This window comes from Sminthopsis crassicaudata, chromosome 3 (assembly GCF_048593235.1).
Source record: "Sminthopsis crassicaudata isolate SCR6 chromosome 3, ASM4859323v1, whole genome shotgun sequence".
NCBI lineage: Eukaryota > Metazoa > Chordata > Mammalia > Dasyuromorphia > Dasyuridae > Sminthopsis > Sminthopsis crassicaudata.
The window spans coordinates 619,585,795-619,602,999 of NC_133619.1; the positions used below are offsets into that span (position 1 = coordinate 619,585,795).

General features: G+C 43.4%; 2 protein-coding genes across 12 annotated transcripts in view; one reads left to right on the top strand and one right to left on the bottom strand.

Annotated features, from left to right (window-relative positions):
- The window catches only part of MAD2L2 (mitotic arrest deficient 2 like 2), a 23,845-nt gene extending 15,597 nt beyond the window's left edge, over window positions 1-8,248 (top strand). For 3 of the 6 annotated variants that reach the window (XM_074306274.1, XM_074306272.1, XM_074306273.1), the window contains exons 4-8: window positions 150-221; window positions 1,004-1,104; window positions 2,216-2,310; window positions 2,752-2,825; window positions 6,494-7,278. In XM_074306274.1, the coding sequence (XP_074162375.1) occupies window positions 150-221; window positions 1,004-1,104; window positions 2,216-2,310; window positions 2,752-2,825; window positions 6,494-6,685 (534 nt within the window). In that variant the 3' untranslated portion in view covers window positions 6,686-7,278. The other 3 variants (XM_074306275.1, XM_074306276.1, XM_074306277.1) reach the window with 2 other exon arrangements.
- On the bottom strand, window positions 7,742-16,150 carry LOC141564150 (F-box only protein 6-like). Of its 6 annotated transcripts, none has more exons than XM_074306266.1 (7): window positions 16,030-16,141; window positions 15,273-15,544; window positions 12,819-13,144; window positions 12,120-12,246; window positions 9,880-9,975; window positions 8,487-8,622; window positions 7,742-8,005 (listed from the first exon to the last, which is right to left on the bottom strand). In XM_074306266.1, exons 3-7 carry the CDS (start codon window positions 13,075-13,077, stop codon window positions 7,820-7,822), a joined length of 804 nt encoding a protein of 267 aa, XP_074162367.1. In that variant the 5' UTR covers window positions 13,078-13,144; window positions 15,273-15,544; window positions 16,030-16,141; the 3' UTR covers window positions 7,742-7,819. The 6 variants fall into 6 exon arrangements, with proteins under 6 accessions (XP_074162367.1, XP_074162370.1, XP_074162368.1 ...); XM_074306269.1 differs by having other exon boundaries at window positions 12,819-13,176; window positions 16,030-16,140; XM_074306267.1 differs by having other exon boundaries at window positions 15,985-16,132.
- Window positions 16,151-17,205: the final 1,055 nt, after the last annotated feature.

Sequence of the window (17,205 nt, forward strand, 5' to 3'; positions counted from 1 at the left end):
ACAAAGCTTTGTGGCAATCGAATTGTGTGTGTTTAAGCTATTTCTTTTTGGTCTCCGTGTCTTCAGCATCTGTTCCATGTACATAGTAGCAGCTTAATAAATGATGATTGATTACCCAAGGACCTCATTCTTGGCTCTTCTGTGAACAGATGTCCTGCCATCCGGAGCTGAATCAGTACATTCAAGATACCCTTCACTGTGTAAAGCCCCTGCTGGAGAAGGTGAGTAGTAATTTTGTTACCCCTGCTCTCCAGATCCCCCCAGTCCCTCTGGTCCTTTTTAAGTTACTTTTGTTCCTTTGGACATCTTGGATTCTGACATGCATATCCACATATATCTTGTAAATAAAAAGCTATAATAAAAAAAGTTAAAAAAAAAAAAAACCCAAAAAACAACATCATACATGACGTTGTTTTGAGGCAAATCATCAGATTAAATCTAGGGATGGAAGGTCCCTAGAACTCATCAAGTCCAAACTGTTTACAGACAGAGAAACTGAGTCCCAGACGGGCTGAAATGGCTTATCCAAATTCTCAGAGCTAGCAAGTAGCCAAGTGAGCATTTGAACCTGGATCCTTTATTTCTAAAATAGAGTTAATTGTCTCAGACCCATTATCTTTGATTCACTATGTCTGGACAGAGTTGTTTGCCTGTTATCCCTCCATTAAAGAGAAGAATTCTGGAGGACAGGAGCTGTTTTTGCTTTTTTATCTTCAACTCTTAGAGTAGTGCCTGTACATAGTAGGCATTTAATAAATACTTATTGACTTGATTGTTGACTGACTCTAGAAGTAGAAGCACTGACTTGACTTTAGGTCCCTTTTTTTCCTCAGAGGAAAAAGGTGATTTTCATCACTGTGACCTATGGAGGGATTTTTTTTTTTTTGGGGGGGGTCTCTCTGCTCCCTGCTGAAGAATGACTGAGAAAGATGTGGGTGCTAGGTTACTTACTGGTGTCTCACTTGTTGCGTTCGCTGTGGTTGACGTTGCCGGATTTTTGCAGAATGATGTGGAGAAGGTCGTGGTGGTGATTTTGGACAAAGAGCACCACCCAGTGGAGAGATTCGTTTTTGAAATCACTCAGCCTCCCTTGCTTTCTATCAGGTGAGCTCATAACAATGACCTCCCTCCTTTGAAAAGGGTCACAGAACAGTCTGCTGGGAGAAAGAAGGCCTTGAGAGAGAGAATCTCTGAGCTCTTAGGAGTCTTAGAGTGTTAGAGCGGGGCGGGGGCCTCAGCACTTGGAATGATGGAACTTAGAGCAGTTCTAGCTCAGAAATGTCAGAGCTGAGAGGAACCTTAGAGTAGAGAATGTCAGAACACAGTATGTCTGCCAGAACCAAAAAGGTCCCGTCACAGAGATGGGAGCCTTGGGTTCTTGAGCTGTCGGATGACAGCTTACTTAACACTGATAACCACTTTGTGGCAGAAGTGGTTTCCCTTGTTCTGTATATTTTATTTTTAAGCATTTAAACTTAATTCATCTGGAGATCACTTCCTAGCCTTACCCTTGGGCTGTAGAATATGTTAATTCTAACTGAAATCTGTATAAGTGTGTCTCCTTGCTTCAGTTTCTTGACTGGATTCCCTTAGAATTCAGTCTGCTCAGTAATGGTGTCATGTTTCAATAAACCTGTGCCCCTTGACTAGGAGGGAAAAATAGCATTTAAAAACATGATTCTGAAAAAAGGATCCATCTACAGGCTTCCTTACACTGCTGGAGATTCTGGTCTAACCTCCAGACTTTAAAGATGGAGAATTGAGACTGAGGAAGATCAAAAAAAAGGGCTTGCCCATGTGTAGTTTGGCATTTCTCATAGGACCTTGGGACTTTGCTAGAAAGGACTTTAGAGGGATCTAGTCCCCTCCAGTTTTACAGAGGAAAATAAAGTGATTTAGCCAAGGTCTGAATGCCTTCCATTTCTCCGACTCTTGTTCTTTGCCCCCATCCAGCAGTAACATACTAAAGCCCTCTGATGATGTGCTTGGAGACCCAGAGAATGAGGCAGACTGATGGAGGTGACCCAGAACCCTTTGCTAGACTCTATTTACATGTTTTAGATGGAAAAAAAAAAAAAGTAAAACTTAATCTGGGAGTCAGGAACTTGGCTTCCAATTTCATCTTTCTCTCTGGGGCATAGTTGATAAGAGAATAAATTGAGATGATCTCCAAGGCCCCAGACCCCCTGACAAACCTCCACCTTCTCCTTCCCAGCTCCGACTCTCTGCTGTCCCACGTGGAGCAGCTTCTTCGGGCCTTCATCCTGAAGATCAGTGTCTGTGATGCCGTCCTGGACCACAACCCCCCAGGTAGGCCCTATTGTCCTGCTCTGGAAGTCCCCCCATGCCTGGTTTTGGGAGTTGGCTGAATTTTTCCTTCCCTTCTTTCCTGGAATCAGAGTCCATCCCCGTGGGCAGCTGTCTCTGGGACCAGCCTGCAGGGCATTCCTAGGGCCCAGCTGAATGCAGCTGTGGTCTGTTTTCACGATGACCATTTCTATTTACGGACATCCATGTAGAATGCTATCCTTAAATCCTTCCACACTTATATTTAGGGAAAGCCAAAAATACAGAGGCAAGTGAAGATGGCCTTGAAGGAAACTGATCTTGAATGAGGGGTCCAGATCTTCACGCGCTGAACCATTTTATGCTGAATATTCAGGGGCTGGAGCTCTGGGTTAGGACCAGTTGGGGAGGGCCCAGTGATCAGGATGCCCCTCCAACTCTGCTATCTCCCTCTTCCCAATGCAGGCTGTACCTTTACTGTCTTGGTCCACACGCGGGAAGCGGCCACACGAAATATGGAGAAAATTCAGGTGATCAAGGTGAGTTCCAGTCCCTGACTGTTGTGGCAAAAGGTAATGTCTTGAGGACCACAGCTCCCCAGTTTTACTTCTGGCAGGGACTTGCTGTGTGATCTTGGAGCAGTCTCTCTCTACCTGAGAGCTTACCTGGGAACCACTTAAGTCCCTATGAATGACTGAATGCACTCAAAAATGCCTGCTCTGTGCCAGGCCGTGTGTTGGGTATGCATTGGGGAGGAAAGTTGGGGGGGCCCAGGAAAGTGGGGATATTTTTGTCTGAGAGTCCTAGGAATTCAGAGTGGAAGCAGAAGTGCAGAAGGCAGTGTGGTGATTAATGTATCCCAAGCCAGTGAGAGAGGTGAGGGAGGGGAGTATCTATGGGTTGGTTGGGAGGATGCGAGACTTTTTGGTGTCTGAACAGGGTGAGAAACATTAGCTGAGTTTGTATTGCTTTGTGTGTCCTGAACAGTCCAGTGGAAGGTCCAGAGCTGAGTAGATGAACTTCAGTAGGGATATGATCTCTGAGGGCCGGGGTGGACAACATAGGGCAAAGGACAACATAGCCCAGTGTGGCTGGGGTCTGAAGCAGAGTCTGGGACCCATAGATAATGGTAGATTGGGTGAGTTTCCTTTTACTCCCACTCACTACTTCCAGGGTCTGCTGTTTAATTTCAACAATCAAAGCATAAAAAAAAGTACAAGAATTTCAGTGTGTTGGGTGGACACTGGTGAACTCCAGGAGGGTGGGAGACGAGATAGAAACAAGATAGATAGACAGGGATGGGTTGCCATATGCACTGTTGGAGGTATCACAGATTCAATAGCAGTTGGAGTGCTCCTTTTTTCCCTCCCTAGTTTAGCATGTGATTTTCTGCCCCAAAACAGCCATTCTTTCTGTAGCCAGCTGAGTAAGAGTCTCTGTCTCTGGGCCCTTAGTGGGATAGGAAGTCCAATCAGAACCAGTCATTTCTTATGCTAGAAGCAGACATCCATAAATGGGAGAGAGGAGGGGAGGGAGCATCCTGATGATATCACACTAGTGGAAGAAGAGGGTGTCCTTCAAAAGGAAACCTGGGAAATTTGGTGAGTGGCTGTATTGAAGCTGAATCTGTATTTGAGGTCTAAGCCACTCCACCTTCCTGCCCCAAGTACAATATCTGGCACACTGTAGATATTAAGTTTATTAAATTTAAAAAAATTATTAATCATTAAAATATGCAAAAGAAGGGCAGTGGTATAATGAGGGGAGGACACTTGGCAGAGCTTATAAACTCCAGGAGAGCCATGACTTAATAGAGAGAGAAGAAACAGATAAAACAATCAACAAGCTTTTATTAAGCACCTACTGCATATAGAGGCACTCTATAAGACAAAAGGGAAACCAGTCAAGACATTTACATTATCTTGGGAAATAACCAGATACAGAAAGTCTGTGGTGAGTACACAGGAAAGGAGCCACTGTGAAGTTTGGATTTCAGTTTTTTTCCTGTATAAAATCAGGAGGATTGTACTAGATGGCCTTCCAACTCTTAAATCTAATTCAAAAGTGTAAATAAATGCTGTGTATGTGAGTCAATAAGCATTTATTAGCACCTACTATATGCCAGGCACGGAGGATACCAAATAAAAGGCAGATGAAGGATGGATGAGAATTTAACAGGTAAGGCAGGAAGAAAAAATATTCTAAATTTATACAAGAGCATTGGCCAAGGCTGAGAGGTAAGGAGATCCTCAGTGGAACATTAAGAAAGGCAGGACTATATGATATCAGGTAAAAAGGCCAGATTTTACGTTGCTCTTAGCATCCACAGGGATTTCCTTGTAGGGACTGTGGTTCAAAGCAGGAAGGGGATCCCTTTGGCCAGGAATTTTTTTTTTAAATATATTTTCATTTCATTAAATACTTATAAGTAAAAAAAAAATTTTTTTTAACAGTTTTTTGAATTTCAGGTTTGAAATTCTCTCCCTTCCTCCCCTCTTTCCTCTTTAAGAAAGGCAGGCATTGATTTGATATGAATTATACATAGGAAGTCATTCAAAGCACATTTCTATATTAGCCAGGTTGCAAAAGAAGCATGACAAAAATAAAAATAATGAAAATAAGGTTTAAAAACTAGGCTTCAATCTGCATTCAGAGTTAAGCAGTTTTTCTTTTTTGTGGAGATGGGCCCTTTGGAATTGTCTTGGATTGGTCTTGATCAGAATAGCTAAATCTTTCACAATTGATCATTGCTGTTATTACATAGAATATGTTTCTGGTTCTACACACTTTGGTTGTAGGTCCAAGTTGTTCCCCCAAATAGACTATAACTCCATCAACAATGCATTAATGACTGTTGGTGTTGTGAATTGATCCAACCATTCTGGAGAGCAATTTGGAATGATGTCCAAATGTCAACAAAACTGTGCACCCTCTGATCTAGTAATAGCACTAAGTCTGTATCTCAAAAAAAAAAAAAAGGGGGGGGGAATGATGTATTTGTACAAAAATGTTTAGAGCAGCTCTCTTCATGGTGGCAAAGAATTGGAATTTGAGGAATGGCTGAACAAGTTCTGGTTTTTGATTATGAGGAAATACTATTGTGCAATAAGAAATTATGTGCAGGCAGACTTCAGAAAAATCTGGAAAGACTTAAGAGCAATTGATGTTGAATGAAATAAGCAGAACTAGGAGAACATTGTGCAAGTAATAGCAGCATTGTAAGGATGATCAACAATGAATGACTTAGCTCTTCTCAGCAATAAGCTGATTCAAGACAATTATAAAAAATAAAAGCACTGATGAAGTTTAAATGCAGATTAAAGCATACTGTTTTTCCTTTGAGTGTTTGTGTGTTTTTTTATTCTTTTGGTCTGTTTCTTTTATAGCATGACTAATTGGAGATGTTATATAATGATTGTACATAGTAACCTATATGAAATTGCTTAATAACTTGGGGTGGAAGAAGATTTGGAGCTCAGAATTAAAAACTGAATGTTAAAATTTGCCTTTACATGTAATTGGGAAAAACAAAATACTATTAAAGTTTTTAAAAAAGAGAGTATTTAATCTCTTTTTAAATTTTAATAATCCCTTCTCAACTCCCCAGCGCATTACTGTCCCAATTTTTCCACATTCCCCATCATCACTGTGTTTTGTAATTGTGTGCATATAATCCTTTGTTTGTCTTGGCAGGTACACTACCAAATGTTTTATATTATCTGCAGCTATTTTAAATGGAATTTCTTTTTCTATCTTTTGCTGCTGGGTTTTGTTGGTAGTATATAGAAATGTTTTTGATTTATGTGCCTTTTATATTTTATATCCTGCAACTTTGCTGAAGTTGTTAATTGTTTCAACTAGTTTTTTTAGTAGATTCTTTAGGGTTATCTAAGCATATAATCATATCCCATGCAAAGACTGATAGTTTTGTTTCCTCATTGCCTGTTCTAATTCCTTCAATTTATTTTTCTTGTTTTTACTGCTACAGTTAGCATTTCTAATACCATAATGAATAATGGTGGTGATAATGGACATCCTTACTACACCTCTGATTTTTTTTTGGGAAGGCTTCAAGTTTATTCCCATTACAGATAATGCTTGCTCTTGGTTTTAGAGAGATATTAATTATTGTTTCCCAGGGATTCTTAACTGAGGGTTTTCCCTCCATAACTTACATCTCATGGAATTCTGTCCTCTTGGCCCTTAGGACTTCCCCTGGATCTTGGCCGACGAGCAAGATGTGCACATGCACGATCCCCGGCTAATCCCACTGAAGACTATGACCTCAGACATTTTAAAGGTGAAGCTGGGTGGGAAGGCCAGCATGAAACCTAGACTGCTGGCAGATATATTTCACAAGACTTGGAGAGTGCTTCATAGGGGCTGGGACTGTGAATAGCACTGAGCAGAGGCAGCTTTATTGAAGGCTTTGGAAAAATGGTCCTATTTCTAGGGAGGACTTGGTCTCTCCCATGTCTTAAGGCTGTAAAACCTGCCAGAGCAGAGTCCTGACCCCTAGCACAGCAGCCTGACCTGTCTCATCTTGATTAGCCAAGGGCACTGTAGGCAAGCTCCTTGGCCTGGGAAGAGAGTGGGCAGGCTACAGGTCTTTATATATATTTTAATCCTTATGCAGGATCATAGTGGCCAGCTGGTCCAACCCTGCCCCGCCCCCAAAAAAAGCTTCCAATTGGTCTTGCTTGAAGCGAGCTAAAGGGAAGTTTAATATCTCCTTATGGCAGCCTGTGTCACTTTTGAATGACCCCCACTAAGAGATAGGGATTGGGACGTTTTTTCCTGCTGCCAAAGCCAAATTTGCTTCTCTCTTCTAACCCTTGCTCTCTGGCAGCAAATAGAAAAAAGATTTTTCCTTCTTCCAAGTAGGATTTGTATAACCCAAGGCAAGTGTTTTTCTCCTTTGAGCTTTAGTGTTCTCATCTGTGAAATGTGAAAATAAAATGCCACAGAAACCCAACCTTTAACCATCTATCATGGTTTCCTTCTAATAGATGCAACTGTACGTGGAGGAGAGGGCTCACAAGAGCAGCTGAAGCAGGCTCCCTAGCTCACACAGGACTGGATTTTGGCAGCTGTCATGGGCCCCTCATGGCCTGGAACTGCACCCCTGGCTTCAAGGGCTGTTACCCCATTGTCTAAGAGACCAGACTCGAGATTGGCTCCATCTACCAGCTCCTTACTAGCCTTGGAGTCCCAGGGAGGGGATGGAAAGAACTTAAGACCTATTTTCTGCCATACTTAGGGCCTCTGGACACAAACGGCCATTGTACATGGGACTATTTTTGTTTCAATAAAAGACCTGAGGGCAGCTTCCTGTGGATTGTTGCTCAGAGATGGGGAAACCCTGATTGACCTGGGATTGAGAATACCTCTGGGAGAGCCTGCACCATTCAACCCCGACCCCATGCTTTCCTCTTTCCTCAAACCAACTCTAGGCTGTCTCTAAGGAAAGTGTTTATTGAAACCCTGCAAAAGTAGGAAGATGCCGTCACCTTCATCTCATCTGGGTCTGGATCTAGTGGCTACATCTGGCTGCCTCTTCTGTACAATTGGATTTCCTGGGGACCTCGGGGCCAATGGTGATGCTGCTGTTGGTGACTCGTGAGCCGTACCATCCGGCCCAATACTGAGTGTCTTTGCCACCATGCTGAAAGCGGATGTGACGGACTCCACGGGGGTAGTTGGAGAATGTGTGGGAGACCTGAGGGAGGACAGAGTTAGTCACTTGGTGGGGGTGGGCCTATGGTTCTTAACTATGAGTTGGCGAGATTGAAGGGAGAGGAGAATAGAGGATGGAGAGAGCATGAGGCAGAAAGGTCTGGGCTGTAAGGCAGGAATTCTTAACCTTTTTTTGTGTCCTGGATCCTGCTTGTGAAGCCTATGGTTCCCTTCTCAATCATGTTTTTAAATGCATAAAATAAAGTACATAAGATTACAAAATAAATGGTAACTTTGAAATATCGTTATTGAAACAATATAAATTTTATAAATGTATATATTTAGAAAAATATATAGGATGTTTTATAAATATAAGTAGGTACTCGTATATATAAAAAGTTAATGTATCCTTACTTAAGAAGCTCTTCTATAATGTATTCTCTGACCAAGCTCCTTCAGAGACGAAGTAGAGTGGGGACAGAGTTGAAATGGGAAAAGCTCCTTAGAACTTGGACATTACTGACCTCTCTCCACTTGCAATCACTCCACTGCTTGATCTCCATCGGTGGGGGCTCAAATGTATCCAGGACGAGGAAGTTAGCCGATAGTAACTGCACACAGATCTGGTAGCGACAGGCACAGTCGTATCTGGCAGCAAACCTGAGGGAAAGAAGGACCACTCAAATCCCTAGGTCTGTTGAAAGATCTGTCTTTTTTTCAGTCACTATTGAAACATAATTTAAATTTTATTTATATATATATATATATATATATATATATATATATATGCATGCTATATTTATAGGATTTATAGGAATATTTTTTCAATCTAGTCCATTGCATCTAGACTGAGATGCCCCTTTATAACATCCAGCTTTCTATCTGGGACATGCAATAAAATGGGCAGAAGAAAGAGCAATGGCCTTGAAATTAAAAAGAACTGGATTCAGATTCTGATATTTACAGTCTGTATAACTCTGGGAATCATTTCACTTCTCTACAAGTCTGTTTCCTCATCTGTAAGATAAGAGCAGACCAGGACTTCAACTTTTTCTAATCGTTTTCACCTGAGAAAGTTTTATGTGACTGAATATAGATGTATCTTTGTATACACACATACACGCATATATATGAAATAGGTATCAAATATTTATTGATAATTTGCAGACCCTCCCCAAATTCAGTTATGAGGTCCCATATGGGATCACGGCCTACAGTTTAAGAAACTGGGGAGGAGCTGATGTTTATATATGTATATATGTATATATTACAATTATAAATGTTCTGAGGTGGATTTTCCCACACTTCCTAACTCAAGGTACAGCTGGATTACATTAAGGGCATATCATGTCCTTTCTCTTGGGACTACTACAAATTAAGAATTTATGTGCCAGGTATTGGGTGCCCTCAGAAAATTTATATTCTAACAAAGGAAACTATATTTGCATAGGCATATACCACTTTAAGATAATTTCAGGAGGGGGCAGTGATAACTGGAAAGGTGGAGAACTTGGGGAGAAGCCTTGAGCTGAGCTTCCAAGGAAGTAGTCCTAGAGGCAGAAGGGGGAGGGTCCATATCTGAGATAACCTATACAAAGGCAGTGGAGTGGAAGATGGCATGTCACGGGAAGAGTGAGAAACCCAGTTCAGATCTAGTGTCAAATCTGGAGCGGGGATGTGAAGAGGATTGTATCTGATCCTGGAGTTAACAGGAGTAAGGAGAACTTCACAATGATCCATTTGACAGCCAAATGAAGAGTAAATTGGTGAGGCAATAGGAAGCCAGGGTGGTTATAGGGTGCCTGCCAGGGTTTCAGGCCAAATGACCCTCCCTTGCCTTGTTCACAAGGTCACGGTGAGGATGGAGTGCCTGAGTATGACAGCGTCCCCATCCCTGTATGCTCCAGACCCACTCACCAGTCCTTGACGACGATGTCCGGCCTCACGACGTCCATCAGTTCGTTCCAATATCCCTCTGCTTTCAGGTCTATCATCTGAGACTTGAGGCAGGTACTGGGGAGACATAAGAAGGCAGCTGTGCCTAGGTCTGCTCTATATAGAGCTGTGCTGCTTCTTCCTCATCCTGGCATCTTCAGATACCCACCCCACCATGCAGCCAAGGGATGCCAGATGTGGGGCCCTCTTGTGACTCCCTCTCCCGGCATCTGTCTGAATCATGGATGAATGAGGTAGGGAAGTTAGGTTACCTCCCTGGAAATTAAGGACTTCCTTTAAACATGAGGAATTGGTAATTTAGGGCAGCCATAGTGCATACAGTGCCAGGCCTGAAGTCAGGAAGACTCATCTCCCTGAGCTCAAATCCAGCCTCAGATTCTTACTAGCTGTGTGATCCTGGACAAGCCATTTTACCCTATTTGCCTCAGTTTCCTCATCTGTAAAATGGGAATAGATTTAATATTTGCAAAGTATGTGGCTCAGTACCTAGCACATAGAAGGTGCTATATAAGCAGCAGTCACCAAAATCATTTGGTATTGGCTAAGAAATAGACCGGTAGATCAGTGGAACAGATTAGATACAAAGGACAAAAAAGGGTACATCTATAGCAATCTAATCTTTGACAAACCCAAAGATTCCAACATTAGGGATAAAAATTCATTATTCGGAAAAAACTGTTGGGAAAACTGGAAATTAGTATGGCAGAAATTAGATATGGATCCACACTTAATACCATATACCAAGATAAGATCAAAATGGGTCCATGATTTAGGCATAAAGAGGGAGATAATAAATAGATTAGAGGAACAGAGGATAATCTACCTCTCAGACTTGTGGAGGAGGAAGGAATTTATGACCAGAGGAGAACTAGAGATCATTATTGATCACAAAATAGAAGATTTTGATTACATCAAACTAAAAAGTTTCTGTACAAATAATACTAATGCAAACAAGATTAGAAGGGAAGTAACAAATTGGGAAAATATTTTTAGAAACAAAGGTTCTGACAAAGGTCTCATTTCCAAAATATATAGAGAACTGACCATAATTTATAAGAAACCGAACCATTCTCCAATTGATAAATGATCAAAGGATATGAACAGACAATTCTCAGAGGAAGAAATTGAAACTATATCCACTCACATGAAAGAGTGTTCCAAATCACTACTGATCAGAGAAATGCAAATTAAGACCACTCTGAGATACCACTACACACCTGTCAGATTGGCTAAGATGACAGGAACAAATAATGACAAATGTTGGAGGGGATGTGGGGAAATTGGGACACTAATACATTGCTGGTGGAGTTGTGAAAGAATCCAGCCATTCTGGAGAGCAATCTGGAATTATGCCCAAAAAGTTATCAAACTGTGCATACCCTTTGACCCAGCAGCGCTACTACTGGGATTATATCCCAAAGAAATACTAAAGAGCGGAAAGAGACATATATGTGCCAAAATGTTTGTGGCAGCTCTTTTTGTTGTAGCTAGAAACTGGAAGATGAATGGATGTCCATCAGTTGGAGAATGGTTGGGTAAATTGTGGTATATGAAGGTTATGGAATATTATTGCTCTGTAAGAAATGACCAGCAGGAGGAATACAGAGAGGCCTGGAGAGACTTAAACCAACTGATGCTGAGTGAAATGAGCAGAACCAGAAGATCACTGTACACTTCAACAACAATACTGTATGAGGATGTATTCTGATGGAAGTGGAAATCTTCAACATAAAGAAGATCCAACTCACTTCCAGTTGATCAATGATGGACAGGGGTAGCTACACCCAGAGAAGAAACACTGGGAGGGGAATGTGAATTGTTAGCACTAATATCTGTCTGCCCAGGTTGCATGTACCTTCGGATTCTAATGTTTGTTGTGCAACAAGAAAATGATATTCACACACATGTATTGTACCTAGACTATATTGTAACACATGTAAAATGTATGGTATTGCCTGTCGTCGGGGGGAGGGAATAGAGGGAGGAGGGGTAATTTGGAAAAATGAATACAAGGGATAATATTATAAAATATATATATATATATATATATATAATAAAAAAAAAAAAAAAAAAAAAAAAGAAGGTGCTATATAAATGTTAGCTATTATAATTGTTATTACTTCTGCCCAGGGATTCGTTGGCTTTATCCTCCCGGATCCCTCCCTCTCCCCAGAGCCCACTCAAGTCAGGCTTCCTCTTACTGATAGGAGGTAACAAAGTATTTCTTGACTCTGGGATCTGGAAAGTCTCTCCCATGAGCTCCAGGGGCTTCTTCCACTTTCCAATTATCTCCTCCGTTCTGATCAATTCTCCAAAATTCCAACCCCTCTAGAAAAAGAAGCAGCAGAATCTTGAGTTCCATGGGGGAGGCAGGTAGGGAGCCGGATGTTGGAGTCATGGGGAGGAAACGGGATATTTAGAGAAGAGAATGGTTAGATGGGATTATGACGGCAAAGCCCTCACCCACCAGCTGTGTGATCCTGGACAAGTCACTTAACTGGAGAAGGAAATAGCAGGGGACAATATGGACCACAGGGTCCTCAAGAGTAGGGCAGGACTAAGCACAAACACAGCTCTCTGCTACAAAGTAACAAACAGGATGTTCCCAAGAGAGGCTGCTGCTGTTGAGGTCAAGCTTGTGACAAGGGTGGGGTTCCTGTCTGTCTATTTCACCAGCCCTATGCCCAACCCTCTTTGTGTTACTATTAATGTCAATATTACTTTGCCTGACATCTTTCAAGGGAAGTAACTTGCCCATGATCACATGGGTGGAAACTTTCAGAGCTGGGACTTAAAGCGGCTTTTCTGACTCCAAGTGCATTGGGCTACCCAGCTCCCATAGAGTCTACATGCCTAGAGTATGAGACAGCTTTGGAGAGGTGAGAGGGAAGGAGACCCACCTTCAGCACAGGGGTTGCGGATCAGGTTCCTCCGGAGACTGCAGAGAAAGTAGAAAATCTTCCAGTCGGCCACTGGCTGGTCCCAGTTCTCGGAGACGAAGCCCTCCCTCTGGCACTTGCGTTTCCACAGGGACACCAGGTCGATGAGGTCCCTCCACAGGCTGCAGACTGGCCGGCAGTGCCTCAGCAGCTCCCGGGCTGGTATCAGGGAGAACAGCTCCAGGAGGACGTTCTCGGGCAGCTCATTGATGGAGGCCATGGCCCTGGTGCCCGAAGTAGCAACGGGGAATCATCCACAGTTGTACAAGCTTGGAAGGAGGCAGTGTCTAAACAGGGAAGGGGAGGAAGCAATTGGAATCTGACAACATGAAAACGGACAGGGAGAGTGTGGAGTTTGAAACATTGGGCAGCATAAAATGCTTTGAAAGCTTCATTTGAGTTTTCTGAACAGCTTCTCTAATTTATTAGCATTTTATTTTCCCGGTTACATCTAAAACAACTTTTTACATTTGTTTTTAGAACTTTGAGTTCCAGATTCTATCCCTTTCTCCTTCCCCACCCTCATTGCCACTGAGAAGGCACATGGGAAATTGTACAAAACATTTCCATAAAAGTCATTCTGAACAGATTCTTAACTAAACCACAAGAAGCAACTGGCACAAGAGGGAGAGCTCTGGACTAGGACCACTTTACAGAATGGCTCACCTTTTTCTACAAGGATTAACCATGGCACTCCCCTATTCAATAAACTCCAGTGACTCCCTATTGCCTCCAGGATCCAATAGAAAGTCCTGTGTTTGGCAATCAAAACCTTTCATGTATCTTCATATGCAACTTCGGGGAAAATATTTAAAAAACCCAATAACAACAAAGTCTTTCATAATCCTTCTCTTTCCCAATCTTTCTATTTTTTTTTTTTTAACACTTTACTCCCCTCCAATATTCCTTTCTTGTTGATTCTTGTAAACAATGTTTCATTTCCCGACTTGTTGCCTTCACACTGGGCCTGGAATGCCTTCTCTCCTGGTCTCTATGACTTCCCTGGCCTCTTTCAAGATTTAGTTTAAATTCTACCTTCTATAAGAAGTTTCTTGTAAAAAATTCTGAAAAACATTCTAGTGTTACTTTCCCTCATTCCCAATTCCCAGTGCCTTCTCTGCTGATATGACTTCCAATTTACTTTGGATGTATCTTAATTGTCAGCCTGTTGTCTCCATCATTTAACTCCATGAGTATAGAAATTTTATTTGCCTTTCTTATATTACTTAGTGATAGAAAAAGTTAGTTGGCACTAGGTGGAATGAGGGGAGAAAGAGTACTGGACTTGAAGTCAGGAGTTCAAATCCAGCCTCAGATATAGCTAGATTTGGCAAGTCGATTAACCTCTTTCTGCCTCAATTTGCTCAACAGTAAAGTGGAAGGGGAACAAACATTTATTAAGTGCTAAGGATTGTACTAAGCACCTTGTTAAGATGTTAAGTGACTTGCTCTGGATCACTTAGCTAGTAAGTATTTGAGGCTGAATTTAGAAAATTTAAGTTCAGAACAGTTAGGTGATTTTCACATAGCTATGAACTGTCAAACCCAAGTCTGACTTCAATATCGCCTTCATCCTGATACCTTTTAAAGATCAATTCTATAATTATCTAAATACATAAGAAAACACATATTGCCTAATCCAGGGCTTAAAATCCACATGTGCATATATTCTACATTCCAAAAGAATGTATGATCCTTGAAATCAAGAACTGTTTTTTAAATGCAGAATACAGTTCCTGGTATATAGTAGGAACTTAATAAATGCTTGTCTCCCAGTTGTAGGTGGCTGTCAGACCTGGAGTGAGGAAGAATCATCTACCACACTCAAATCTAATCTCAGTCGATAACTAGCTAAGTGACTGGCAAATCACTCCACTCTGTTTGCCTCAGTTTCCTCATCTGTAAAATGAGCCTGAGATGGAAATGGCAGACTACTGCAGTATCTTTGCCAATCAGGTCAGAGAGAACCAGCTATCCCTGAACAACTTCCTGACTCCAGGTACAAGACTCTAACCAATGCACCACCCACTGCTGCTTCTAAAAATAATGGTACTTCCCAACAGTATTGCTGTAGAGATTAAATGGAATCGATTACAAAGTGCTTTGCAAACCTTTAAGTGTTATAGAAGATGTTCTTGTCATTATTATTATATCATTGAATCAGTGGCTAAGCCATTACTTGCCAAGCAAAGCCCTTCCCTGATCTGGTCCTCCCTTCCCTCATGTGTTAAATGAGGAGGACAGAAAGACGCTCTCTCAGGCCAGCATTGGTGTTCTAAGCTACCCCCCAGCTCTGATAGTCTGCGTTCGGAAGTCATTTCAGGCCTTGACATTCTCTGTTCTAAAGTCCGTTCCTGTTCTAACGTTTCATTCGCCACTTCCAACAATTAAAAAGTAATGCAAGTCGGTTCTCACTTGTCGGGTGATGGAGGGCAGCTTGCTTTTCAAAAGTCTTTCAAAAAAGACTCTCCTTTTGCTGCTACCTCTTCAGTTCCGGTTCATAATAAAATCGGTCTTTTCCGTGCCTACGAATAAATTGGAGGGCTGCACAGGAGCTAGGGCAAAGCCAAGTCCCAGAGGGACTGGTTAGTCCTGCTACTGTTCCTCTGGGCCGTGAGCACTAAGGGCAAGTAATTATTAGCCCAGTCTCGGTACTCCGATCTCTCCCTAGGACACGGGTGGAGCACCTGGAGATAAGAGGGAGAAGCAGAGCGCAGAAACGCAGCAGTCAAGGTGGGGGAGGGGAGAAACTAAATCTTATCTTCCCCAGCCTCTCTCCCAGCCCCCTTCAGCAGTCTCCCAGAGCCAGCGCTGGGGATCCCTTGGCTCGGCTCCCTCTGGGTGACGGGTGACAATGCCCTTCACCCCCTACCTCCAGCAGCGAGAGCGCGCAAGGAGCCAAAGCTAAACTCGGCCTGGCTGACAGCCTGGGCTCCGGGTGACTTTCCCCCAGGGATGACTGCAAATCAACTGACTAGAGGCGTGTCAGGGAGACCGCAGGCTGCGCCCAAACATTGCGCATCCCTTCCGGCAGGGCCCCCTCGGCTCCGGGCCGGGGAGGAGCCCCAGAAGTCCCGGCCCCCCGGCTCCTCCTTCCCTCCCCCACCCCCCACTTTCCCCAGCAGACCAGATCCCAGCCTCTTTCCCAGCCATGCTCCCGCGAGGCAGAAACCTGGGCTTCCGCAGCGGGCTCGGGCCGGCCCGGAGAAGGCTGCCCCGGCACTCTCCTCGGGCACTCGGAGACTCCGGCCTCGGCCACTTCCGTCAACACTCCGCTCCCAGCCCGCCCCCGCAGCCGGCTGCCGTTACTGGGACTCCGCGAGGGAGCTGGGAAATGCAGTTTTCCATCCTCTGCACGGCGAGAGGACTGGCCTCTCGCCTCCCACGCTTACGGCGAGCGGGATTCTAGAGCAGGTGCCTCTTTTCTGGCGGTAGTGATCACGGGAGCTTAGAAACCGAGGTAGATGGGACCGTTTAGTGCAATCCCCTTCGCTCGCCAGTAAGACGCGGAGCATAATAAGCTGTTTTTAAGCCTGGGGGAGATATAACGGCCCCCGAGTTCCAGGTGTTTCTCTCTTACTCTGCTTCAGGAGTTCAGACGTAATTGCTTTGAGCTCCCAGTTAGGAAAATGCCTGCGATTTTGGCAGAATTTGGGCTCTCTGCCTAACTAAACAGCTCTGTTATCTTCCCTCCCAGTGTCCTGCTGGTTGAGGTAAAATTCAGTTTCTGGAGATGGTGGCGTGAAACAGCGGAGTATGCTGGACGTGGTGGATAGACAGCCACCCACGGGGGGAAGCGGAGAGAAAGCCCGCCCAACTTCTGGGGGCTGCTCTCGTTCTGCTCGTCTGAAGACGAAGTGACTGCCCCTCCTTGCTCCTCCGCCACAGCCGGGTCCTTCCTTTGTTCCTCAGAGGTTAGCTAGAATTTCAGGCTTGCTCTTTTCCAGGCTTTCAGAATCTCTCTCTCTAGTTCTGAGATGATACCGTTCTTTTATGTGAATTTTCTTTTCCTTCCTTCCTTCCTTCCTTCCTTCCTTCCTTCCTTCCTTCCTTCCTTCCTTCCTTCCTTCCTTCCTTCCTTCCTTCCTTCCTTCCTTCCCCCTCTCTTTCTTTCCCTCTTTCTTCCTCTCTCCTTCTCTCTGTTCCTTCCTTTCTTTCTTTTTGCCTTCTTTCTCTCTCCCTCCCTCCCTTTCTCTCTCCTTCTTTCCCTCTCTCTCTTCTTCCTTTTCTCTCCCTCCCTCCCTTCTTCTTTCCCTCCCTTCCTCCTCTGTCTTTGTCTCTCTCTCTCTCAATGTCAAGTGGTTTGCCATTTCTTTTTTCAATTCATCTTGTAAATGATAAAACTGAG